This window comes from Ostrinia nubilalis, chromosome 14, assembly GCF_963855985.1.
Source record: "Ostrinia nubilalis chromosome 14, ilOstNubi1.1, whole genome shotgun sequence".
In the NCBI taxonomy this organism is placed as follows: domain Eukaryota; kingdom Metazoa; phylum Arthropoda; class Insecta; order Lepidoptera; family Crambidae; genus Ostrinia; species Ostrinia nubilalis.
In genome coordinates this window covers 13,507,122-13,534,142 of record NC_087101.1, presented here as the reverse complement: position 1 = coordinate 13,534,142, position 27,021 = coordinate 13,507,122, and the positions used below count along the sequence as shown (strand labels likewise).

General features: G+C 40.9%; 1 protein-coding gene and 1 long non-coding RNA gene across 2 annotated transcripts in view; both read right to left on the bottom strand.

The window, feature by feature from the left end:
• The window catches only part of LOC135078202 (protein regulator of cytokinesis 1-like), a 28,184-nt gene extending 14,854 nt beyond the window's left edge, over positions 1-13,330 (bottom strand). The window contains exons 1-9 of the mRNA XM_063972788.1: positions 13,123-13,330; positions 12,612-12,811; positions 12,196-12,316; positions 11,670-11,899; positions 9,796-9,944; positions 7,513-7,680; positions 6,513-6,685; positions 2,701-2,848; positions 1,734-1,862 (exon numbers count right to left, since the gene is read on the bottom strand). Coding sequence (XP_063828858.1) covers positions 1,734-1,862; positions 2,701-2,848; positions 6,513-6,685; positions 7,513-7,680; positions 9,796-9,944; positions 11,670-11,899; positions 12,196-12,316; positions 12,612-12,811; positions 13,123-13,157 — 1,353 coding nt within the window. The 5' untranslated portion in view covers positions 13,158-13,330. The remainder of the gene's footprint in view (positions 1-1,733; positions 1,863-2,700; positions 2,849-6,512; positions 6,686-7,512; positions 7,681-9,795; positions 9,945-11,669; positions 11,900-12,195; positions 12,317-12,611; positions 12,812-13,122) is intronic.
• On the bottom strand, positions 10,718-11,341 carry LOC135077905 (uncharacterized). Its single transcript, XR_010258544.1, has 2 exons — positions 11,138-11,341; positions 10,718-10,894 (listed from the first exon to the last, which is right to left on the bottom strand). It is a non-coding gene; the product is annotated as an uncharacterized LOC135077905 (long non-coding RNA).
• Positions 13,331-27,021: the final 13,691 nt, after the last annotated feature.

Genomic DNA, 27,021 nt, shown 5'->3' with positions numbered 1-27,021 from the left:
AATCTAGACTTCTCTGTAGTAACCTGTCAGATACTGAGAGGGATTCGTTGAATGATACGTTGTCCAATGTGAGGATATGTGAGTCCTGAAGTCCTGTTGAACTCTTTGGAGTGGATACCATCATTTCACTAGGGCCAGCAGGACATTCGTTATCTTCAATTTTTGATAAGCTGTTTGGAGCTACAGTAGGTGAGGACTGTTTTTTTCTTAATGTTATAAAGGACGGCTCAGGATTAATTGTTGTTTGTTTGGTGGATTTCTCTTGGCATGTTTTGCACTTCCATTTTTTCTTTGAATCAGTATCTTTTAAACGATGTAGCTTCTCAGAGTAGCCAATACAGTCGTATTCGTAAGCTTTCTTACATAGCGAACATGTTACTGTATTTTTTGGGTCAACTTTATTTTTGCACTTACTGCATACCACCTGTGGCGCCATCTGTCGGCCCCCACTCGTCACAGTAGTTTGTTTACTCTTTGCAGACATGATTTAGTAAACGCCACAAAAATCAAAATTTTTATGTGACCCGGGTTTGAACTTGGTTCCCACCGATTGCCGTGCGTAATAAGTCGAGCGATCGTACCGCTAGACCACGGTGCCTGATGTGTGATGGACGAAAATTGTGATCCAGCTTCTAAAGGCAATCTTGTGTGTGAAATTATTTTGCACAATAGGGTAGTATGAATTTTTTCACACTTAGTCACACAAAACGACACTCGAAGTTGATTGTTTACTTGGCGATTTTGGTATTTTGATTTCGTTATTTCACTCACTATTTAGTCACTTAGAGAGTTGGAAATTAGTTCACTGGGCGTATTTTGTCTTTTGCACTATATTTAACCGGTTTTTACACCCAAATTGGCACTTTTGACTATGGGAAATAAATAATTTGTACGGAGCTAACGTTTTTACGTGCACTCGTGCGCACTTGCGCGGGGGGAAGTTTGCATCTAAATTAAACGTAAAGTCGGCGTCAGCGCCTGCTTGCGAGCGGATAGCTTGTTGTGGCGCTCCTGTGGGCGATTATGGCACTTATTGTAGTGGTAATAAAGGTGATTTTGCATCTAAATTAAACGTAATGTAAGTCGGCGTCAGCGCCTTGCGCGCGGACAGCTTGTTGTGGCGCTCCTGTGGGCGATTATGGCACTTATTGCAGTAGTAATAAGGGTGATTTTGCATCTAAATTAAACGTAAAGTCGGCGTCAGCGCCTGCTTGCGAGCGGATAGCTTGTTGTGGCGCTCTTGTGGGCGATTATGGCACTTATTGTAGTGGCGATAAGGGTGATTTTGCATTTAAATTAAACGTAAAGTCGGCGTCAGCGCCTGCTTGCAAGCCGACAGCTTGTTGTGGCGCTTCTGTGGACGATTATGGCACTTATTGCAGTGGTGATAGGTGCGATTATGCAAAAAAAAAACAGTTGATATGAACTTCGAACAATTACAGTTCCAACTAATGTCACACGCTGATAGCTTGCTGTACCGCTCTGCCGATGCGATCGTGGCACGTTGTTGATGCAATAGGTGCGCTTTGCATCAAAATATTATGTAGTCTATCTGTGCAAAGCAAATTACTAGGTCCCATGCTAATAGTTAGTGCCGCTTCTGCCGGCATTTGAGTCGATTCACAGGTGACCAAACATAATAATACCTTACATAGTTCAGATAGTTGTAATAGCTTTCTCCAACTGGAAAAAAAATTACTATAGCGCGCGTGATGATAATTCTATTTACTTACAGCTTTCCTGTTCTCCCATTCGTCTTCAATCAGCTGTATCAGCGGCTTGCCGTCTACTGTGAAGGTGGTGCCGTTCTTAGCTTCATACTCTGTGACCAGCTCGCGGAGTTGAGCTTCGATTTTCGGCAACTGATGAATAGAAAAATAATTTAAATACAAGTGAATTAAGTACTTTTGCAAAAATACAATATAAAAGTTTATGTAAATGAAATAGCAATGTCACGAGGTTTAGTATGATAAAAATGGTTGATAGATACCACTAGTACTTGGTTACCTAAATTGGTGTCAATATCATTTATACAATGGAAGTTGGAACCTTATCACGTTGATTTGATCTATAAGACATTTAAGTTACTATAGTCCGGTCCCTGAGCACGTAGAATTTTGTCCAATGACCCCAAGCTACCTTTCCTTATCACGGCGCGAACAACTGCCTTTAAGATGCTAGATTATTTTAATCAACCTATTGGAATACTAGTTACTCTGGTGAACTGGTACCGCCTGCATTCATCAGAAATAATTTAGGATTCTAATGGTGAAATATTTTTTTAAATCGGTCCAGTAGTTCCAGAGCCTATACAATACAAACAAGCAAATCTGCTGCTCAGTTTACTCTTGTTTTTATTTTATTTCTTTTCTTCTTTCATTATTATGTACCACTGTCATGTCTATGTAATGAGGGTTTTCGCGATTGAAAAAACCGCCAGATGGCAATACGTAGACGCGAGGTCCAAATGCTGCGTGATTGGTGGATTTTGACATATTTGTCAATGTCATGTCAAAAATAACCAATCATGCAGCATTTGGACCTCGCGTTTACGTATTGCCATCTGGCGGATTTTTCAATCGCGAAAACCCTCATTGCCTGTATTTGTGTGATGTCCATTGTAATAACTGTTTCTTTCTTTCTTTCAAATCTCTCCTCTTTCTAATATAAGTGTAAACAAAGAAAAGTAACTTCACTCACATTGCTAGCAATAGCCTTCCGTTCCTTCTCTTCCCGCAGCAGCTGTCCGCCGCGGTTGTGGTAGCGGCCGGGCTCGGTAGCCCGCGCTTCCAACTCGGTCATCTTCAGCCAAAGGTTCTTGCGGGTCATCACCAGCTCGAAGATGTGTCTGGGAACAACATCATTATCATCAATCAATCATCTAGTCCAGCGGTTCCCGAATGGTGGTCCGCGGAACCCTGGGGTTCCGTGGAAAGGCCGCAAGGGTTCCGTAAAAAATATTATCCCACGTTTCGTGACCGACGTTGTTCGCTCGCACCGACTTGTTTACGCACAAGGGAGGGGCAGGGCGTGCGGGCGGAGTAGTACGGGGGTTCCGCTAGGAAAAGTATAATCAATTAGGGTTCCTTGGCAAAAAAAAAATTGGGAAACCCTGATCTAGTCGTCTGTAGTTTTACCATGAGTTAGACCAAATGCACATAGCGGCTAGCAAGTGTGCAAAAAAAACTATGACGATTTTAGGTATTGAAAGTAACCGCTAGGGGCACTGCGCAATATGTCATATATTTTATGTAATTTTTTACGCAGTCGCTATCGAGCACGCTTAATGTATAACACGATAGTAAGCACACAATTTGCTTAGTCTTTGGCTCTTTGCTAATGGAGCATTATATCTCTAGGTTTAGCTAGAACGTGTGTCAAATGACATCACCGTAATTATCATCATCAAGTCGGGCCGTTGTCATTAGCTTGATTTGCTATACAGCAAGATAATATGGCAAAAACTACAAGCAAATACTAGATGGAAGCTAATCACAGTACATAGTGCCGTTTGGTGTAGTGGTTCGAAACGGACTACTATTCCGGAGGTAGCGGATTCGATTCCCGCACAGTACAAACATTTGTGTGCATGAACATATTTGTTTGTATTGGACTGGGTGTTTTCTATGTATAATAAGTATGTATTTTAAAAAAAAAGTATTTAAGTATGTTTATATCCGTTGTCTAGTACCCATAGTACAAGCTTTGCTTAGTTTGGGACTAGAAGCGCAGTGTAAAATGTCTAAGGATATTTATTATTATTTATTACAAGCTTTATATTGACTTCACTTGTTAGTATGTGTGGGACAAATCTTGCAACTGAATTTAAGACAACTTCTCCTCAACCGATTGAGCTGAAATTTGGTATACTTATGTAAGTACGATGACAATGCAATAATATGGTACCATTGAGCTGGTCTGATGATGGAGTCAGGAGGTGGCCATAGGAACTCCTAAACGAAACGGCGGAATCGCATCGAGTTTGGGATCGTTGGATTTGTCTTTTCGAGCAGTTTAGTGCTAGATGATGTCCAGGGTCCTGATGATGGATTAGGGAGGTGGCCATAGGAACTCCTAAACGAAACGGCAGAAACTCATCGAGTTTGGGTTCGTTGGATTTGTCTTTTCGAACAGTTTAGTGCTAGATGATGTCCAGGGTACTGATGATGGAGTCATGAGGTGGCCATAGGAACTCTTAAACGAAATGGCGGAATCGCATCGAGTTTGGGATCGTTGGATTTGTCTTTTCGAGCAGTTTAGTGCTAGATGATGTCCAGGGTCCTGATGATGGATTAGGGAGGTGGCCATAGGAACTCCTAATCGAAACCGCAGAAACTCATCGAGTTTGGGTTCGTTGGATTTGTCTTTTCGAGCAGTTTAGTGCTAGATGATGTCCAGGGTCCTGATGATGGAGTCAGGAGGTGGCCATAGGAACTCCTAAACGAAACGGCGGAATCGCATCGAGTTTGGGTTCGTTGGATTTGTCTTTTCGAGCAGTTTAGTGCTAGATGATGTCCAGGGTCCTTATGACGAATTAGGGAGATGGCCATAGGAACTCCTAAACGAAACGGCAGAAACTCATCTAGTTTGGGTTCGTTGGATTTGTCTTTTCGAGTAGTTTAGTGCTAGATGATGTCCAGGGCCCTGATGATGGATTTGGGAGGTGGCCATAGGAAATCCTAAACGAAAAGGCAGAAACTCATCGAGTTTGGGTTCGTTGGATTTGTCTTTTCAAGCAGTTTAGTGCTAGATGATTTTTTTTTTTGTAGGGACGCGCGCTGGTAGCTTAAGGAGCTTTTCCAGCTTCACCGGGCAGAGTGGCGAGTACAGAAGGTACTCTAGCCGTTTGGCGATCGGCGGTGCGCGTGCCGACGAGGCCGAGTGTGGGCTTCGCGAAGCGAAGCCCAGGCTCGTCCGCGTCGGTCGCAGACTGACGTTCGTGATCGGGCCGTACCGAGCGCATAAGGCACCCGATCAGTGGCGAACCCAACTAGAGGGTTGCCCACCGCGGTGTTGGACCAAAGTCCAGCCTACGGTGGGCTCACTCTAGTGGGCCCGATCGAGGGGGACTACGGCGGACGCGGCCTGAGGGCGCCATGGTAGTCTCGGACCTCGGCTCTGGCCGTGTCCGGGGGACGGATTGGGGAGAACCGGCCCGGTACATGTCTGTACCGTCCGAAATGGAAGGCAGGGCCTCGTGCTCACCGGCGAGTACGGTATAACGAGCTACTGTGTTGTGGAGTAGTTGGCGTGCTTAAGGCAGTGATGTCTGATGTGTTCAGAAAGTCGGTAATAGGATCGTCGTGGTCGTCTAGGACATGCCTAGGTCGTCGGTATTGGGTAGCGACATCTTTCTGGGGTGTATACGTGGCGGCGCTAACGATAAGAGGGTTCTTGTGGTTGATCGCTTTATCAAAGTAGCGGCGAGAGGCTTCTTTCATAAAGTGATCAATTGATGGGATCTCGAAATCTCTATGGAGATTCGTGTTACGCACGAACCACGGGGCATCCGCGGCTCGGCGTAAGAATTTGTCTTCGAGGGTCTGGAATTTCTTAAGGACTGTGCAGGAAGTGTAAGCAAACACCGGACTGGCGTAAGTCAACACTGGACGGATGCAGGTTTTGTAAATTGTCAACTCAATTTACTTTTCCTTCCAACTAGGTGGTAGAGTCGGTGGGTGTAGTGGTTCGCACGGCTCAAGACGCGTCTGAGGTGCGGAGCAAACGATAATCTCTGGTCGACACCTAAGTACTTGGCCTCACTCTTCCAAGGAATAGTTTGGTCAAATAAGGTGAGATGGGTGGGGACACTAGGACGAGTGCGAACCGGGGGACGTTTCGCAGACAAAGCCCTAGAAAAGTACACTGCTGCACTTTTTTCGGGATTACCTCGATACGCCACTTCCTGAACCATTCACCTAATTGTGTGACTGCGCGTTGGAGCGCCAAGATGACGTAATTCCGATTACGTCCGGACTTGTAGAGTGCGGTGTCGTCCGCAAAGAGGGCTAAATCCGTATTCGGATATTTGGGGATGTCATTGACGTACAATGAAAAAATAATGGGTGCTAGATGATGTCCAGGGTCCTGATGATGGAGTCAGGAGGTGGCCATAGGAACTCCTAAACGAAACGGCGGAATCTTATCGAGTTTGGGTTCGTTGGATTCGACTTCTCGAGCACTTTGGTGCTAAATAATGACCCAGAGATTGAGATACAACTAAAAAGTGTAAAATAAAATTATAATAAAAAAAACTTTTTTAAAAACAAGCTTTATCCTAAAATGCAGTTGTACTAAAATGAAAAAAATAATTGTATGCTTGGTTCAAAGAATTTCGAAAGCTTGTAGCGCAAACAGAAAAAAAGAGGAATAAATTCCATGCGCGATACAAGCTTTTGAAATTCTTTGAACCAAGCATACAATTATTTTTTTCATTTTAGTACAACTGCATTTTAGGATAAAGCTTGTTTTTAAAAAAGTTTTTTTTATTATAATTTTTTTATTTTACATACTTGTTCTCACTGTAGAACTTGGTGATCTTGTCCAAATACAGCTCATGCAACGTGAGCGTGTCCTCCGTGAAGATGTCCTGGAAGTAGTGCACGAACTCCTCGCGCTGTTGCGGCGAATACATCACGCTGTCCCACATCAGCTTTATCTTAGTACGGACGTTGGCTACGAACACCTGGGAATATGAGTTAAATTAGAACAAAGTGATGAACATTTTGTTTTACCGTAACATGGAGGCGAATTTAAAGCTCTTGGCACTTCAATCTGATGTGATTATAGCATATCAGCTACATAAGAATTATTCCCGCCTTAGGCAGTTCGATTTTTTCATGTTATTTATAATTTACATAAAAATCCTCCATTTGTCTCTGATAATAAAAGAAGGTTCATTAGAAAGTTGATCTATCAATGCACATTGCAGCTCAAACCTCTGAATGAATTCCGCTGTTTGGCTCGCATATTGCTTAGGCATCTTTTGCTATGAAAGATTTTTTTTAAATTCATTCACAAAGGGCCTACGATAAAATTATGAGCTATAAGCAGCGTAGTGTGTGACGGGTTCTCACACGCGCAACGGAGGACGGCACACGACGCGAGCGTGTATTTACGTGCATTTGCTGGCGCGACGGAGCGCAAACCCGCGTCAGACTTCCAGAGCGGGCACGTGTCAGTTTTAGCGTAGGCCTTAAGGAGATCAGTCAAAAAGTCAAAAACGGTAACGGTCTGTGAGCACGTAGAATTCTGACCAATGACCCCAAGCTACCCATCCGACTGTGCGACGGGCGCCCGCAGTGAGGGTGCGAGCGCGACAGCAACATAATTACGCGCGAGCGATAAGGATGGGTATTGGGGCTTGGGGTCATTGGACAAAATTCTACGGCTTTAGTAGCGGCCACGGAAAGCGCGGCACAGTGGCATCACTGCAGCGCTTCTTTGAACCTCTAATTTCTAAGTTTCTATAGAGGAATTCTACGGGCACAACGCTTCTTAATTTATATGTACCTGTATCTTCTGCCTCTTGATCTGGTCGCAGCGGCGGATCTCGTCCTTGATGGCGGCTTCGCTACGCGGGTGGCAGCCGGGGTGCGCGTGCAGGAAGTTCTCGCGGTACACCTGGTCCTCGTCTAGACAGTCCCACAGCTTGGACAGGCGTTCGCGGAGTTCTAGCACCTTGGGAAGCAAATTTTCACGTTTAAGCAGGCAGCAGTTGAAAATACACTCAACATCAAATAAATCGCACCTTCCGCGACGCGAACTTTAAAGATTTTCTTCTGACACAATCATGGTGCCCCGACAATATTGGTGTTATTTGAAAGCCCAATAAATAAACTTAAAGAAAAACACATTTTTTTTTTAAGTACCATAAATGTGACTTGAAAAAAGGCCTCACTTGGGGCTCACCTATGGGACCAAGTAGACCAATTATAAAACCAAATAATGGTCTTACGTGTCCTTTTTAACAGATGGATAGCAATTAATCCCAATTTAACAGTTTTATAGCCATAAAAGTTGGCTCAAGCGTAACTACCTATTTTTTGAAGAAGTGACTCTAGTTCCTTCAAAAGACACATTTTTGGGGTAAAAATCTTTCCTTTAATGAAATGAAGTTAAGAACTAGGCTTTCAAATGGTACTAATGTTGGTGGCAAGTGGGGATGCATACGTTTGATAAGTGCTTATCGCAGGAGGTGCTATTTATTTGATGCCGAGTGTATATTTGCGTCCACTTCTGGACAAAGGGTATGCATGGATTTCCACAACGGCCGGTCCTGCACTGCCAGCAGCAAAGTGAGAAGCCACACAGTTCGGTGCGGCGCCTCACCGCAAACATTTTTCTGCATCACTGTACACCTGTGGCCATACGGCCCCGTCTCGCTCAATCGAAGTGCGGTGTGCCTGCGGTGCGGCGCCGGAACGCACCGTTTGGCATATCAGTGATCTTTATAAATGCAGGGCGCTGCAGCGATAACGCTCCGGCGCCGCACCGCGACCATCCGCACCGTGTTGCGGTGTTTCTGTGGTGCGGCGCCGGAACGCACCGTTTGGCATATCAGTGATCTTTATATGCAGGGCGCCGCAGCGACATCGCTCTGGCGCCGCACCGCGACCACCCGCACCGTGTTGCGGTTGTTGACGTCGGTTTAAGGTTTAGTGGTTTACCGATAGATGTCACCGCGCGCTAGATGACAGGTAGTTCACGTAATTTGGCCAATAGATGGCACCTGTTAGATTAAGGCAAAATATTAGCGCGCGGTGTCCAGATTTTTTGCCCGCCCTTTATATATAACCGAGGAAAGAATAAAGTTGAATTCAGTTGACCTCAAGACGGTGTTTGATTCACTAGTTAGTAGTACCCCTAGTCAGTGTAGGAGTGAGTGATAGGAGTGATAACGGCTAGGAGTGCTCAGAGTGAGGGAATTCCACCCTCTCACTACGGGAGGGTTAAACAGCGGTGTTTCTGCGGTGCGGCGCCGGAACGCACCGTTTGGCATATCAGTGATCTTTATAATATGCAGGGCGCTGCAGCGATAACGCTCCGGTGCCGAGCCGCAACCGCACCGCACAGTGTGGCTTTTCCCAAATGTCTCCCGCGAAATTTGTCAATAACTGGATAACTTGACTATGATAAAAATAACTTTGAACTAAAAGATGATTGATGAGAATTAAGAAAATCTGTATTATTTTTCCAATCAATTTGTTTTTTCCAACACAATATTCCGCCAGTATCATCTAAGCAGTTTAAGCGATATTAATATGCCAGCTTTAGATAACCAATGCTGATGTTCAAAAAGACCGCGGCGCTAATGTAAGGCCTCAGCCTCGAGTTTAACGGGGAGCGGGGCGGGAGCGGCGGCGGCGCGGGAGCGGCAGGATCTTATGCGTGAAATCAAATAGACCGGTTTTCGAAAACAGCGGCGCGGCAGCGGCGCCGGAGCGGGCAACGAGCGGGCAGCGGCGAGGGAGCGGGCAACGAGCGGGCAGCGCACTCCTTCTTTTGCCCACAATAAATCGAGCGTTAGGAATAAATTTGAATCGAAATAAAATTGTCGCCGTTGTTCAGACATTTCGTTTGCGAATAAAAACAAATATCTCGACAACACAACCCCGAACACAACACTTCGCCGCTAAAGCGCCGCGCGAGCTGCCCGCTTGTTTCGAGAACGGGTCTGCGTTGCCCGCCCCGCTCCCGCGCCGCCGCCGCCGCCGCCCCGCTGCCCGCTAAATTCGAGGCTGAGGCCTAATGGTTGCCTCAACCTACATAATGCTCAATTTTTACTTCACTCACCCTATTGTTGGTCTGCTCGAATCGCTCCTGCAACTCCTGCTGAAGCTTGGCGAGGCGGTCCATGTTCAAGTCTGTCACCTTGAAGTCTACAGACAGTGACGTCACCGCGATGTGCTCGAACTTGTTTTGCGGCTTGATTTGGAGCTTGTCTGTTAAACAGATATAAAATGGCTTTAAAAATTAACTCCGACAAACGTTACTTCGACATTACGTTACTCCGACACTACTGAATATCGACATGACTTCGACAGTACACTACTCAGACAAAGTTTGTCGGAGTTTATTTAAGTAGCCATATAAAATATGACTGATGATAACTAGGATAGTGGGATTTGATACTGATTTATTAATTTACTGAGGACTTACTGTTTCACTCAGCAATTAATACAAATTATTAATGCATAAGCCAGCTAATTGAAAGAGGAAATCACTAAAAGAATGAACTTGTGATTGTGTCATCTTACATGGCTGTAACCTGTTTTGGGTTTAATAAAAACAATAAAATAAATAGTACATGTAGTACAAGATCAAGAGACGAATTTTCCTTATTTGCTGCAGAATTTGTTGAATGCTTTATTTTAGCAAAATGTCACATAAGTCACATCACACGATGTTTTATGAACTTCAAAACCAATTTAGATTGTCAGGGAGGCAACAGTGACTCACTTTTTTTTCGAAGCTTAATAAAAATAGATATCGCTTTAATATTGGCCTAAAATTTGCTCACATTTTAGATACACTATTGAACTGTAACTGAGCACTCATGATTCTACATTATTTACTACTTATGTCAAAGTAGGAACCTAAAACAAAAAAATGATAATTGAGCCACTGTGGACTACTAGGTGTACACACTGACTCACTACCGTGGTACACAGTATTAACGTGGTACGGCAGTATTTATATGAAAAGAAAATGCCCATTCCGCGTAGTTTTTTATTAGAAATAATAACAAAACTGCACAAGCTATTCTTATTATAATCAACAATTCAACACGACTCTTAGTACTTTTATTGCTACCTATAAGATCTTAAGTCATCTCAATCTCTTCGTTATTTATTTCTTCCCTATTTTTCTGTCGGTTTTTTTCCGTGGCATTCTGTAAATAAAAAACAAAATTCGATTTAAAGTTATAAAAATATTGAATTCGTATAAAGTATTAAAATTGAGTCACTGTGTACTTCTACGCCATTTTGTAAATATTTGATCAAAAAAACCAAGATGTAAAACAAATTAGTCAAAATTCGGATTAAAGACAATTGATACAAGACCTACTATCCGATAAATATAACGGCTATTACCTATAGCAACAAACAAAGATATGAAAACAATCGTAACTCACCTTAGAATGTAATTTAGTGGGCGCGAAAACAAAAAACATTCCCTCACCCTTCCGCACGGCACTTGACCGGCGAGCAAACTGGTTTAAACGTGTTCGGGTACCAAGACCTTTGAATCGGTAAAAGAGACAAATATATATTCCTATGCCTTCAGGTCGAAACATGACTGAGCCACTGTAGCCGACCGAGTCACTGTTGCCTCCTTGACCTACCAATTGATACAATTTATTATAAAATTCTTTCCAGCTTCTTTTAATTTGTTTGTGAATGAACATACATAACAAAATGAAACAATGGTAAAACAATGACCCAGCAACGTAATTTACACCAGACTGCAAAAATGTTCAAGAAATGCTCATTTAATTATTAAAAATTTTCTAGGGAGTCACCTGTCGTTCTAAATATTTTTAAAATAACTTGATAAAATTGAACCGCCTAAGGTGGGAAGAGCAGTCGCCCGGCAAGTGAAAGGTCCTGGGTTCGATTCCCACCTTAGGCAGTTCGATTTTTTCGAGTTATTTTAAAAATACTCACCCATGATATCCTTGATCTCCACTTGCGTGTTCAGGAATATCTCAGCGCGCTTGTCTCTCTCTGCCTGCAAGACTTCGAGGTGATCCTTCAGCCGGTCCAGCTCCTCCTCCGAAGGGAGCGGGATCTCCTGCAACTCCTGGATGGTGACACCGAGCTTCTCGGCCAGGTCGCGTTGCCATTCGAGCAGCCTTTCCATTTTCATGCGACGCTGCTCCACTTGTTCTCTGTATCTGTTTGAAAAAACAAAATGAAATGAGATCACAAGTGAGAATTGTTGTAGAAATCTATACCATAGTTTAAAATCATCACTACTTCTGCTACCTTTAGGTATTTTAAATTACTGGTACTGTATTTTAGCCATTTACGCTATTATTTATCTCTGTACAAATTTTAGGATCTCAGCCTGAGTTATGAACTTTTATTTCTTAATTTTCTTTTCAAAAGTATACAGCTTATTGTAAGACTGTAAAAGAAATATTAAGTAGGAAAAGCTTATGTTGTGGAAACTATGAAAAAAGTAACTTACCCTGCAATCTGATCTTCCAATTCTCTCTTGTATTCTGCTAACATCATGTCATCTTTGAATTCCATGATTGTAATATCCACCGAAAGACATCTGCTTAGTTCTTCCGTTTCTTCTTTCAGTTCTGGAAAACAAAAAATATGGTAACATTTTCATTTTATAAAATTAGTCTATTGCAACTTATTTGTGTACAAACATATTTTTTATTATCTCACAAGTTCTCTCTGAAAGCATAAAGGCAGATGCTTTAAAATAAGCTCTAACCTTAGGGGGCTGGGACTGTGCTTCATTAAACGAAAAGCAAAAGATTGCAAAATAGAATTGTAAATTCTCTTCCATTACATGCTTAAGAAAATTAACCAAATTGGGCTCATTACAATCATTTTAATTTCTAAGAAAAACATAAAACATGTACTCACTGTCCACTTGTGCTTGCATTGTTTTGAGTTTCTGTCTGGTCTCCGAAATGACATCTCTGTGAAGCTCGGTCTCAATTGTCACCAGTTTGTTTATGTTGTTGACCTTCGTGGAGTCCTCGACTCCTAGATGCGACCAGTTCAGCCATAGCTCTTCCATCATGACGCGGACATTGTGGGCAATTTTGTCCTGGACTTCATCACTAGAATAGATTGAAAAAATTATGTCCATGGTATTGTTTGAACTTAATCCTGTGTGAAATTGATACGATTAAAAAATATGAAACTCAGTTTGAAGCTTTAAAATGTAGGATACTGAGGTAACGCCTTTTTAGACAGGAAATGACCACTCTCTCATGAATATTTCTAGGTAACCGAAAGGTCAAAGACCAATCAAAAATAGTCATTGGTAGGATAAAAACAATGCAACATACAATAAATTAGTTAATAAATCACTTGGACAGATGGGAATTACGTTTATAACGACAAATACAAGAACGTTAGCAGCACTTACAATAATTTGTAAACGTCGTCGGTTAGGGCAATCATTTTCCTCAAACTACACTTTCACAAAAAACACATAAAAGTCACATGTAATAAACGCACAAAATTATAGCACTTGTCTTGCAAAATTTTTTTATTTTAGAATTACATTTACAACACAACCAATGCAACAACGAACGAATAACGTTTGAAGTTTTCAAATTCAAGACGTTACAAAACAAAATGACCACGGACGCGCTGTGATTGGTGCGCACAAAAATCGTTTAGAAATTAAAATGTCACAGCTCACAGCAGCTTATTTAGCGATAAGCACAGCAACGATAACGGTATTGGGAAAAATAACGATTCGTATTATCGAACCTAAGGATTTAAATTGGAGTTATACGTAATTGTTATTTTATTATTGTCAATTTATTACAGTTATTAGTAACTTAAGTTTTAATTAAAAATATTTTATAAACATGGGTTTGAAAAAAAGCTCGTAAAAAGTTTCATTTGGTATTGTTAGATTTTTTCAGAAATAAATTAATGGATTTTACTGTTTGTAGTCAGTAGCATTATTAATTTTAACGATCTTAGGTAGTGCCATTGTGGTACAGCTATGTAGGTAATCAAACTACCCAAATGGATGTTGCTCAATGCAACAATGATTTCCCTTTATGACAACGGATGCAATTAGCATGCCAACATTTGCCATGGTTTTTGAAATACGAGATGTCCTGAGTAGGATATCCAGTGTAATTAATGATAATTACTGAATTGCGATTATTTCCTTAGTTTTGTAAAAACTGTCAAAATAAATTTTATTCCGAATCGAGGTCCGAGGGAACCAGCAGAATCTCACTCGCGTCTGATATTGCTTAATTTTTTTAGTAAGGCGTTATAAAATCTATTAAGTATGGCCGATGCGGTGAATTGAATATTAAGTAATTCAAGTGGTATAGTTGACAAATTCTTTACCTAATTAGTAAGTGGATGCGACAGTCTATTAATTACGGAAGATAATTCTATGAACGTGACTTCTTCTTTCAGAAAAAAAACCCTCTCATAAAATTAAATACTTTTTCTAAAAAACTTATTAAAGTCTCATTTATGTAGTTAATTGAGAATGTTACTAGGTATGCAAAATCACTTGAAAACTATGTTACAGTTAAGCTTTTACATTTACAAATACATTAGTTTTTATTTCATTCAAAAATACCCAGTAGTTATGATTTTATAGGCATTCAAAGTTCGCTTAAATATTGAGTCCCGCCGACGGTCACGTGACCCCGTGTGACGTACATTCACAGCGTCCGCTCACTAGAAAACGGATATAAACATACTTAAATATTTTTTTTTTTGTAAATACAAACTTATTATACATATTAACACCCAGACCCATCACAGAAATTAAAATTGAACCAAACCCAAACTTGATGCGATTGTGTCGTTTTATTGCGAATTACCTTCCAGCTCCATCATTAGACCCCGATTACTATATAGAATTAAAATACTCATCAATACAATACGAACGAGCCCAAACTCGATGCATTTAAGTCGTTTTATTATAGAGTTCCTATGGCCACCTTCCAGCTCCATCATCAGATCAGCTCCATGTCATCATGATATTGCATGGTCATCCAAATCACATGTGTTTGCGAAATTTCAGCTTAATCGGTTGCCTGGAAGTGGGTCTTAATTCAATTTGCAAGATTCCACCCATACAAATATGAGCCAGTCGTTGTAATATGACGTCACGCGCATAAAATGGCGGGCCGGCCGCCGCCCGCACTTTTAAAATTCAATATCTTGGAAACTAATTGACGTATCGAAATAATTCTTTCACGTGTATTTTTTATTTTTAACAGACAATACAGAAAGCTAAAAAACAAAATTAGTGAACATTCTTCATTGTACAGAAATGAATGAATTCCCTAATTATAAATATTTAAACACCTACTTACTTATTAGGTATCTCATTAATTCATTAATGTGAAGTTGTGAACTCAATGTTCAAGCATCATTCCTCAAATCAACAGCTGACTGAATAGGAGTATTACATTATACATTAGCCTAAATAAAACTAATATTTAGGCTAATGTAAGTGAATGTTTCAATACTTATATTACGCTATTAATTTGCTAAACAAACAAAAACTCTCATTACCGCACCCACTCAAACCGGTACAAGTTGCGCTACTTGTTTTTATCGTCATAAAGTTCTTATGTCAAAGAAATAAAGTTCAAAGTAAGTTTAGGCTAGTATTTTAGATTCCCTCTTTACCGTTGATGAGCTCTTGTCCGCATTAAGTGGCCTCTCTGATTCTTCCCCTGGAGCCGACGGATTGCCATATTCGTTTTTAATTAATTCCTCCCTTCGTGCTAAATCTTTCTTCCTACAACTAATTAACAACTTTTTTGACCAGGGTATCGTTCCTGACTCTTGGAAGGAACAAATCGTCATTCCTATACCGAAGCCAGGGAAAGACCCCTTGGACCATAGCTCCTACCGCCCTATTGCCCTATCCTCTGCCCTTCTAAAAATCATGGAACACATGATTAGAAACCGTCTAGAATGGTTTATGGAGTCTCGCGGTATTCTGGCGAAGTCTCAATTTGGTTTTCGCAAAGGTCTTAGTACTCTGGACAGCCTAAGCATACTTACTACGGATATCAGACTGGCATTCACAAATAAGGAATTCCTGGTGGGAATTTTTTTGGACATTTCTTCCGCTTACGATAACGTCTTGCTTCCAGTGCTCAGGCAAAAACTGCTACATCTGAGTGGCTCGGAGAAGTTGGTACGTTTCATCTGTAACTCTCTAATGGCAAGATCTGTCTCAATTAAATGCCAAAATATCACATCCCCGCCCCGTTTACTCTGGAAGGGTCTCCCTCAAGGATCGGTGCTCAGCCCACTTCTTTATAACTTATACACCTACGACCTTGACGAAGCTGTGAATTCCTTCTGCAACATTCTACAGTACGCCGATGATATTGCCCTTTACACTACATCTAAATCGATAGATGAGGCTAACACACGCCTTAGTTCTGCTCTTAACTATCTCGGCGACTGGATGACTACTCACGGCCTATCCATCTCTGTGCCGAAATGTTTATTTATTTATTTATTTTATTTTACTTTATTCGGAAAACAAACAGTGTTAATTGACTTATTAACTATCTGAATATAAAGCTTTACACCAATTATATGTTTTCGCATACAATAACTGAGATAAAATGTTTACTAATATACTTAAATTATTTTATACTTTTCAACTACTGCCACACTTATTTATGTTTATGTTTTTTATATTTATGTTGCTGTGTTATTTTCACCCGGAAACGGCACATTCCAGATATCGAGGTATCTTTAAACGGTGACCCTATTCCTAACTGCAACCAGGTCAAATTCTTAGGTCTGATCCTGGATACTAGATTATCAGGTGTCGCTCACTTTACCTACATCCTTAAAAAAGCAGAAAAAGGAATCAATGTAATTCGCGCCCTTTCTGGCACTTGGTGGGGGGCCCACCCCTACTCCCAAAAGCTTCTTTATAACGCCATCGTTCGCAGCCACTTTGATTACGGGTCTTTTCTTCTAGACCCTTGCAATAAAGTTCCCCTCGATAAATTAGCTAAAAGCCAGTCAAAGTGCTTACGTATAATTTTGGGAGCCATGAAATCTTCGCCTATAAACGCGTTACAAGTTGAGTGCGTTGACCCTCCCCTCTATTTACGTAGGCAATACCTCAGTGACCGTTTCTTTGTCAAGGTCGCTCAGAATGCTTCCCACCCTCTTTTAGAAAAACTTGAGCTTCTCTCCTCTCCTAACAACCCATCATCATCTCAAAAAACCCCTTGCATTCTGCTAAGCTTTCAAAAATTTGGTCGTCTCCCATGTCCCATTACTAAAATTACTACTTTCCCCCTTTTCTCAAACAGCTTCGAATCCTTAATATTTCAACCTCCTATTATTCTAAATTTTGGTATTTCAAAAGACTCTCCTACAGCTCCCCAAGAATTTAGAAATATTCTGTCCGAACACTGGCAAGGATGGCTCACGATGTACACAGATGCGTCCAAGCTCGCTGATGACGGCTGTGTCGGCGCAGCAGTGTGGATACCTGTGTACAAAGTTGCACTTAGCTTTAAATGTCCCCCGGTTACATCGGTCTTCACCGGTGAAGCTACAGCTATCTTAGAAGCCATACTTTATGTGAAATCCCATTCGTTAAATAACGTTTTAATTTTCTCGGATTCCCTTAGTTGCCTCCAATCAATTTTGGCTAACCCTTTCAAATGCAAAGTAAAATTTCCCACAGTTCTAAAAATAAGACAAGCCCTTTTCGATTGTCGACTGAAGGATATCAACATAGTATTGGCTTGGATTCCTAGTCACAGAGGAATCCCAGGTAATGAATCTGTCGACTCATGTGCTAAACATGCCATATCCTTTGGTTCACTAGAGCACTACTTTTTATTCTCACACGATGCTGCATCTCTCTCCCAAGCCCATCTCTATAAATCGTGGAGAACTCATTGGGATAACTCAAAAAGGTTGGCTGGTAAATATTATGCAGATATTCAGAAAGATATTCCCCCTAGACCTTGGTTTTTTAAATACAAACACCTTCCTAAAAGCTCGGTTTCAATTATTTGTCGGTTGCGAATTGGTCATGCGTGTACTCCGGTTCACCTCGCGAAGATGCATATAAAGGATAGTTCCTTGTGCGAATGTGGCTTAGACGAAGGCACAACCAATCATATTTTTTTTAATTGTCCAAACATAGGTTCCTCCTTATTAGATTTCCTCCCTGACAGCGTCCCTCGTCCTACTAATATTAAATGTTTACTAAACTCCATGAATCCTCCGCTTATAAAACAAATATCAAAATTTATCCAATCCCGAAAAATTCGCTTGTAGGTATAATCAAAATTATTTTTCCCCTCCCAATCTCCCATCCTACCCTCCTTCTTCCAACTATTTTAATCCCTGTATTATGTATATATTTGTGTTGTCTCAATCTGTGATGTCTTTTTTGTTTTGTTTTAGGTACTCACACAAATAATTTCGCTTATTGTTTAAAAAATTAAATATTGTAAATTTTTTTTCTCTTAAAACCCTGTAACTGTGTCAAAGCTGTTTACGTGACATTGGCGAAATCATGGTTCTCAAAACCAAGCCGTCGCCAAAATAAAAGAAGAAGAAGAAGAAGTTTAGGCTATGGGTATTAACTTCTGGTACCTTTGGTTACATTTCATGAGAACCATCAAGACCATCATACAAAGTGATAAAGAAACAAATCTAACATTATTAAGCAAAAATGTAATTTAAATATAAATTTGTTCTCGTTCACTTTGTATACAGGGTGTACACTTTGTATAAATGAGGTGGGACGTCCACCCACGAAGGTGGACCGACTACCTCATAAAGGGTAGCAGGAAGACGCTGGATGCAGGCCGCCACCAGTGAGCATGGAAGTCATTGGGGGAGGCCTGTGTTCAGCAGTGGGCTTCCTATGGCTGAACTGAAATGATGAGGCTGCATGCTGCTAACATAAGGCAATTTCGAGAACAACTATCAGCTGCTTTTTAATTAGCACATAAAAATTAGATTAGTAAGTGTAGGTAAAAATATTTTCACCTACCAAGTGCCGAAAATATGGATACCGGTCTTACGGAGTAAACCCACTGTAAAACCTGTCATGTAAGTCGTTTATATGAACGATTGCATTTGCATGAATTATGTAGGTATACCTACCTAATTCAATTAAGCATTAGTTGCTTCGTAACACAATTAATGATGTTCTACCTAACAAAACGCATTAATCAAACCAATCAATATTGCAATCGAATACAAAGTCTCACGAAAACTGCTTCGTGTTTATCCTTGGCATTGATGGACGACTATTCCCACCACTCATTCCCACCACTCGTTCCCAATTCTGCAACTCCTGTTTTTTTGCCAGGATCTATGCAGTGGTTCTGAACCGGCGGTGGTCCGCGGACCACTTGTGGTCCCTAGAGGCATTCCAAGTGGTCCACGAAGACATCGTAATAAACAAGTGATGTGATGTGATGAGTCGAATCAACACAACTCAAACGGCGCACTGGGAACGAGAAATCGACCTCCCCTTTCATAGGATTTTGAAAAAAATATGTGGTCCCTGACAAGACAGAAATTTGGTAAAATGGTCCCTCGTGACATAAAGGTTAAGAACCACTGATCTATAGCTTGACTACGAATAAAAACTCAACCAACTCAAGTTTGTTCTACTGTGCGAGTGGGCTCGACAATACAATAGTCGAGCGGCGCGGCGGCGGGATTCGAAACCGCGTTCCCCGGATCACGAGTCTGCCAGTCCGACCACACCCCTATTCTTCTTGTTTCATAGAGTCCTAATACCTTCACGTCCTTTTGGACATTCTTCAACCAGGTGGTTTGGGTCTTCCTTAGTTACTATAAACATGTAATTATCAGTTTGTTTTAAGTGCAAAGTGGGTATACCTGTTAATATTCAACACTTATTACACTCGTTACTAACTTCTTCGTTTACTGAGAGAAAAAAAATGTATGTGGTCGGCATGTAGCACCTCTACTACGTAACGTTGTAAAAAGCGAAACCCAGGTTTTTTATTACCAAATCTCGTCACATACAGTTAAACGAATAATCCCGGGCCGTTATATTCGCGGTCTTACGTCCTCTCGGCTGAATCATAACGAGAAAGTGCGAAAAAATATGTTTAGTGTTGTTTTTAATTGAACTCATAGCGTTGATGAAGGTCAGCTGGCGGATGTGCGTTCTACAAAGTTTGTTGAATTCGTTTTAAATAATATTAAAGATTGACGAAAATCAACCCCTATAGCATGGACCTATAAAAAAAGGCGGACGGAACTCGCGCTACAACAAAACTGTGACGCAAAATTTTGGCGTTTGTCTATTGTGTGAGTGAATTTAGGGATGCCATGTTAGCCAAAACATTTTACCCATTTATTTTAAGAAAAACATAGATCGGCAGATGGTACTTGGAAATGTAGACAGAATTATTCCGGGCCATTTTAAAAGGATGAAAGGTGAATGCGTTGAGGTAGGCGCGAAATTTTCAATGTTCAAATTTTCTTACTTTGTTTGCAAGTCAGTGTGTCAGGGTATGTACATAATGTTGATCAAAAATGATTCACGCAGTTACAAATTACGAATCTTGTGTACATTATAATCATAATCTTATGCATCATCAATATATTATTATTATCTCTGATAGATTTTTTTTAACATAGTACAACCTGACACTGACTTGCAATCAATGTAGAGGTGGGCGCCACGCCGGCGCGCCGCCGCCGCCGCGAATTTTTTCACGCCGCCGCCGCCGACGACCAGCTGTCGGCGCGCCGATACTGATACTGTACAAACTATTTGCAATTTATTCCTCTCCTATACTGTACTAATTTGTGTTTCAAACGCAGAAAAACTATTTTTTTATTGAGTTGAGCGGCTATTCTAGTTCAATAAAGTCCTAATATAACTGCGACCGGTACCGATCTATTGTGATCGCCGTTATTTTCCTTACAGTTCGCCTCCGAGTCCTGCATCCATTAGGAATTGCAGTATCTTTTGGGGGGCGATATGTTTTACATCTTGCTTGATGGCTTAGGATGTGTTTGCCCAGGTGTAAGCTTCGCTTGCGCATCAAAGGTCTGCAGTCCGTGAGAATGTGTAGTGGCGTTTCATCTGCCTCTTGGCACATCCTGCACGTTCTTGATTCGGACAGTCCCATAGTGGACAAGTGCTTGTTTAAGCTGCAGTGTCCAGTGAAGGCTCGAACTAAGATGCACATTTTGATCCCACTCAGTCCTATGATCTGCTTAGAGCATTTTTGGTCATAGGCTTTTATAAGAGCTTTGGAATGAGTTAATCCTGGCGTGTCTGACCATGCCTTAAAGGATTTGTTTAAATAGATGTTCTCCAGGGTCATTCGAGCGAGACTTTTGGAAATGCCACAAAAGGGTTTTGGACCATATTGTGTTCCCTCCGCTTCCGCTCTGGCCATTTTCACGATTCCCGCGTGGCCTGGAACCCATCTCAGCTTTACTCTGTTACGTTTTCCTAGGGTATACAGTCGACTCATACAGTTTTCTACCAACTTTGAAGTGATTAAGATGGAGTTTAAGGCCATCAGCGCGGCCTGACTGTCTGAGTTAATGTAAATTATGTGGTTGGCATATATTTTTTCGCAGGTTAGCTTCCGCACATTCAATAATGGCGTAGACTTCTGTCTGAAAGATAGAGGCAAATTTACCCAGGCTTTGAGATAGCCTAAGCTTCGGCTGCTCTCCATACACGCCAAAGCCTACGTTAGGGCCCATTTTTGACCCATCAGTAAACCATATTATAACAGAAGAACTAACTATAATATTTATTCTTTAATGCCATATAAATTGGTACACAAGGCGAACTTAATGCCGTTGATATACTAATAAATTGATTGAATAACTTAATACTAACTATATTAACAGTTAATCAAGTACATTATTCAAGTTACTGCTTAATTGATCGTGAGAGGCGCCGGTCCCTCTTGCTGTCAAGAAAAAAATCCCCGCCTTCGTCTGGCAGATAACCCACACTATTGGACTATAATTTAAGCGAATCACTCACACAGAGATTGGCAAATATGTCTCGGAATGCAAATGGGACACACCTCTGGAAGGCAACAAAGTACCTCCCTCAAAGTGTTCTCCGCTTATTAGGTCCGGTAATACATGAGTGGCGAGTGCGAACTGACAAGAAAAATCTCTTTTGCTACATGACAAGCCGGTTTATTTAAACCCATTGACACGGATAATCCCTTACTACCCTATACCTTAATAACCTTCCCATTGTGATTTGAGAGGGCTCATTTTACATCTTTTCGTATGCTACTTCTGGACATTTTTGTACTTGACTATCTGAGGAGTTGACCGCCATGTTTCCGCTTACCCTCCTCAAGTTCAAAGTAGAGGATTGATTCCTACTACGCTAATTGAGGACGAAAGACGCAGGAGGACAAAGTGACTCGACATAGCCCACAGAATCGCTAAAATCAAGTGGCAGTGGGTGGCACATATCTCGTAGAGCTGATGGCCGCTGGGGCAGTAAAGTTTTTGAGTGGCGACCACGAGCCGGAAGACGTAGCGTGGGCAGGCCTCCCATTAGGTGGACCGACGATTTGGGGAAGGTCGCAAGAAGTGCATGGATGCGAGCGGCGCAGGACGTCTTTCGACTGAAACGAAAGAGCTAACGCTAAGAGAGATGGCTAAGCTAAAGATATAGCCAAAATGGACCCTCATAAAGCACTTGCATTTGATCTGATCACCATGAAGTCCATGGTCTTGACAATGACCACACTGAGTGAGAAGAACCTCGCAAGTCTCTTAACTTTGGAAATGATCCATAAGGCTGGCAAGTCGCCTAACGAATTCTCTTATCGCTCAATTAATCTGACATTTGTATTGTTAAAATTATGGAATAGGATCATTCTTGCTCGTTTATTCCCTTGCCTAAGTATGACCCATGTAATATAGTATACCCGACCATAAATTTTGGCAAAATCAAAAAATCAAAATCAAAATTATCTTTATTAATATTTTATGTCAGGTATATCTTTCCTTGACCAGTCCCCGAAGGCAGCGCCTGTTCACAGACATGACGTGTGAGCCAGCCATCGCTTCACTCGACCATATTATAGGGAATGTAACGACCCGCCTCACACGCCACTACCCCAGAGACATTTTAGTGAGCATGACAAGTCTAAGATATCCTTCTGGCTAAGTGCCAGATATAAAACTATTTAGGAGACAAGGCAAGAAAACTCTAGAGAGAAAAGCAAGGCACCATAACAAAACCGTGTGGTAGTTTTAAATAAATTGTATATACTTATATTTAGTGCCGTGCCACTGTCTAAGTTGATTGTTAATTGTTATGTTAAAAAATTTAAGGTAGGTATATCTTGTCTTGACCAGTCCCCGAAGGCAGCGCCTGTTCACAGACATGACGTGTGAACCAGCCATCGCTTCACTCGACCATATTGTAGGGAATGTAGCGACCCGCCTCACACGCCACTACCCCAAAGACATTTTAGTGAGCATGACAAGTCCAAGATACCCTTCTGACTAAGTGCAGAAGTGGCAGAAACCATACTAACCATAATCAGTACAATGTTTGGAAAAGAAAGAATCCGAAAGTACGTCTGCTTTCGCTGCGGCTTCAGCTGGGTTTATCATAAAGGACTACTCTATGAAATTAAAAAGTACCTTCTAGCACACTTCACCTGCTGATGGATTCTTATCTCAGTGACAGACAGTCTTAAATCAAACTCGGTGACAAAATCTTCTCTTTTTAGCTGCAGAGCTGGAATACCCCAGGACTCTGTACTTGGTCCGATACTCTATACTATAACATCTACTAGTAAAGTAGCCCAGAGACCAGAAAGCTGCGGCATTCCTCAAATGTAACTGTGATCTTAAAGTGACTAGACTGTTGCAAAGTCAGCTGCTTGGCTGACCAAGTGGCGCATGTAATTAAGCCCCGAAGTCTCACCATACTATCATTTAAGACGTGAAACTTATCCTCCGGCCAATCTAGACCTCGACACATTGCTGCAATCAACCTGCATTAAAATCCTGGACCGTAGGATGACATGGAAAGACCATAAATATAAATAAAACAGAACTGAATATAATATTCCACCGACAGTCAGCTAATCCAACATTAACTATGTGCCTCCAAAGAGCTCAAAAATACATGTTAAAGGTACTTTTATCGGCACATTGTTACGCTCGCCTTTAGGAAGTACACGAGAACCTGATCTCAGCCAAACCCGCTATCCAAATATCAAAGTACCTATCTATGATTAAGTGAGCTAATTTACTAGGGTAAACCATTGCTCAAGTGGCTCAAACCCCAACCAACTGCAAATTACCTGATTAGTCTTGACGACAGATACTAAAAAACCGGATTTAAAAAAAATACCTAATGAACAAAGGTCAAACAAGGTCACGCCGCCGACGCCGCCGCCGCCGAGGTCAAAAAGTCGGCGCGCCGCCGCCGCCCAATTTTATATCGGCGCCCACCTCTAAATCAATGTAAGAAAATTTGAATTTCGCAGTTCCACATTTTTGGGAAGGATCAAATTTGCCTATGAAAATATATCCCATTATAACACAATTATTATGATAAATTATTTTATTTCCATAGTATGCGTAATAAATAACTAAAAAGTCCTAAAATTATTATTAATTTCCCATATTTCGGGTAATTTTCCCACGTAAATAACTGAGCACACTGGTCTTTGACGTATTATTTTTTCGAGTGAATGACGTTTGATTTCAATTAATTTCAATATTTTAATGTCGGGAAATAAGTGATTGGATTATTATTTTGCCTGTGAAATGTGATTCCTTAATTTTTGTTTGTTCAAACAGAACGGTTTTTACACAATTTCATCACACAAGATATGTCGTATTCGTGTTGTTTTTTCGCTGCTTAAATGTGTCAACTGTGTGAAGTTTGCACTCGAAGTGGTGTATCAGGGTGTGAATGTGTGCGTGCCGGCCTGTACGTACAGGCAAGCTGGTGTATCCTAATGTCACAGTATTTTGTTGATGAGAATCCGTCCGACTTTTTTTATAGGTCCATGCCCTATAGAATCCTTATGGTTTATAATAAACTACAAGTTTCATTGACGGCTATTAGAAATCATTTTCGAGGTTTACAGTTCTAAACTTGACTCGTAACGATTTATATTGGATTTTCAATGAATATGATGAACTGTTGATCCGTCAGTTGAACATGAACTCAGACAAACGTAAGGTCGTGGGTTTAGATAAGGCTCATCCAAGGATTTTTGGAGGTCAAAAAATCATGTTAGATCTCTACTACACACTCTGCCCAGTTATTTGTGCCTGAGCAGGGAATTAAACTGATGCTGTTATGATGCCTGTTGTTTATAAAATGACTTCTTTTAACTACAGCGAACGAAACATCTGAACGAACAGAGTTAGAAGTAGCGACGATATACCGCTACGCTCGCCCTTCTAAAATGCATTTTCACGTGTTAAACTTTTAACAAACGAATAACAAAATCCACATGCGTCATGGAGGTGTTTATGGGTTTTGAAAGAGATAACAATGGGGTTCCAAAACAAAGAGCTTGCGCACGAGACAATCTTATCGGTGCGCGCGCGCAGAATCAAATGCACTCGAAAAATAAGGCTAGGAACACATTCGGAGGTGTTCGGAGGCTAAATTACAAGCGATTTAAACAAATTAGTATTAAATTCTCAATTAGGTGCGAAAGTTTGGATGTCTGGATGTTTGTTAGTCTTTAACGCAAAAACTACTGAACGGATTTTGATGAAACTACAATATTATTGTTTATTACCCAGAATAACATAAAGGCTATAATTTATGACGATATGTGACAAACTAAATTTCACGCGGGTGAAGCCGCGGGCAAATGCTAGTATCTAATACCGAACTCGGCAATATCAGCCGGAGACTAAAAAAAAACTTTACGGCTGCTTACAGTAAATTAATTTAAGGGTTCACAAAACCGGTTCTGGATAATAAAGTCGAACCTGATTCGGGTGAACCAGGTTATTCCAGAACCGGTTTTGTGAACCCTTAATATGTAAACCATAAGTAAGTAGAAACACAAAAAGCATCATTGACTATTCAAGATCATGATTTGGATAAGTAGGCAGATAAAGTGTAGTATTAAGCATAATTATTGTTTAATTTTTATTCAAAGAAAAATTGCAATAACTTAAATGTATTATTAGATTTACAAAAAATATGTAACATTAACGTCAAATAATGAAATAGTGGCGATTAATGTGAATTTATTGTGCAAATATTTGTAAGTACAAGGAGTGTGTAAGGACAATTAATTAATTATAATTAATGTTTCAAGTAATTACCTTTCCTACGCTTCTACTTAATAAATGTTTGTTTATGAGGCTGGTTTCCACCAAGGCGAAATTCATTCTGTCAATTTCATTCAATCTAAATGATGACCGATGATTGGTTATTAAAAACATTTCTCCGCTCTGCTTCGCTCCTCTATGGTGGAAACCGGGCTTAACCTTGTTACTACCTACGTTACTTTTTTCTTTCACTTCCAATTAAAGTCAGTTTTTCAATCAAATAATTAATCTGAAAGAAAATTGATGAAATTCGATTTGGGCGTTCAATTTCCACCTTAGGCAATTCGATGTTTTCAAGTTATTTAAAACCAGCGGATAATTAAATAATAATGTTTGTGCTTCGAAGTGTGTGTGGGCCTTTAAGTGAAATAAGTGCGAATTCATCAGTGAGTACACGGCCTAAGTGCGTAACGCTTGCGTAAACTTGAGACAATTACCTAAATAGCCGCCGAATCGCTGCGATTACGCTGCGTTATTTTCTGAAACGCTTTAAAATAAATTATAAAATTACGAAAATGAGAGCGACTAATCTGGGCTCAAATTACTTAAGGCTTGGTATTTCTTCTAAAGTAGGTATTTCGCGCTGTCAAAATCTGCGCGCGCAATTCTTCGCCGAAAACAGCGCGTCAAAGAGCTCCCGCCACAATTCCCAGCTACACAGTATAGAAATACGCAGTTGGTTAGGTTAGGTTGACTTCCTTCCCTTCAAGCGTCACACTCACAACACTTTCTAATAGAAATCATATCCAAGTGATACAAATTAAAACACCTTTCAGACTTTTTGGGAATATATTCTAGAATCGAATAAATATAAAATATAACTGCAGAAGTAAACACGGTTCAAAGCGGCCGTGGCGTCGCCCGACCTTCTGGAAGTTCTGCGCCGGCTTAAAGAATTTCAAGATTACGTCACCCGACCTATCGGTAGGCCCTTGGGAGCTTGAGCGATTGGAATTTTTTTTTA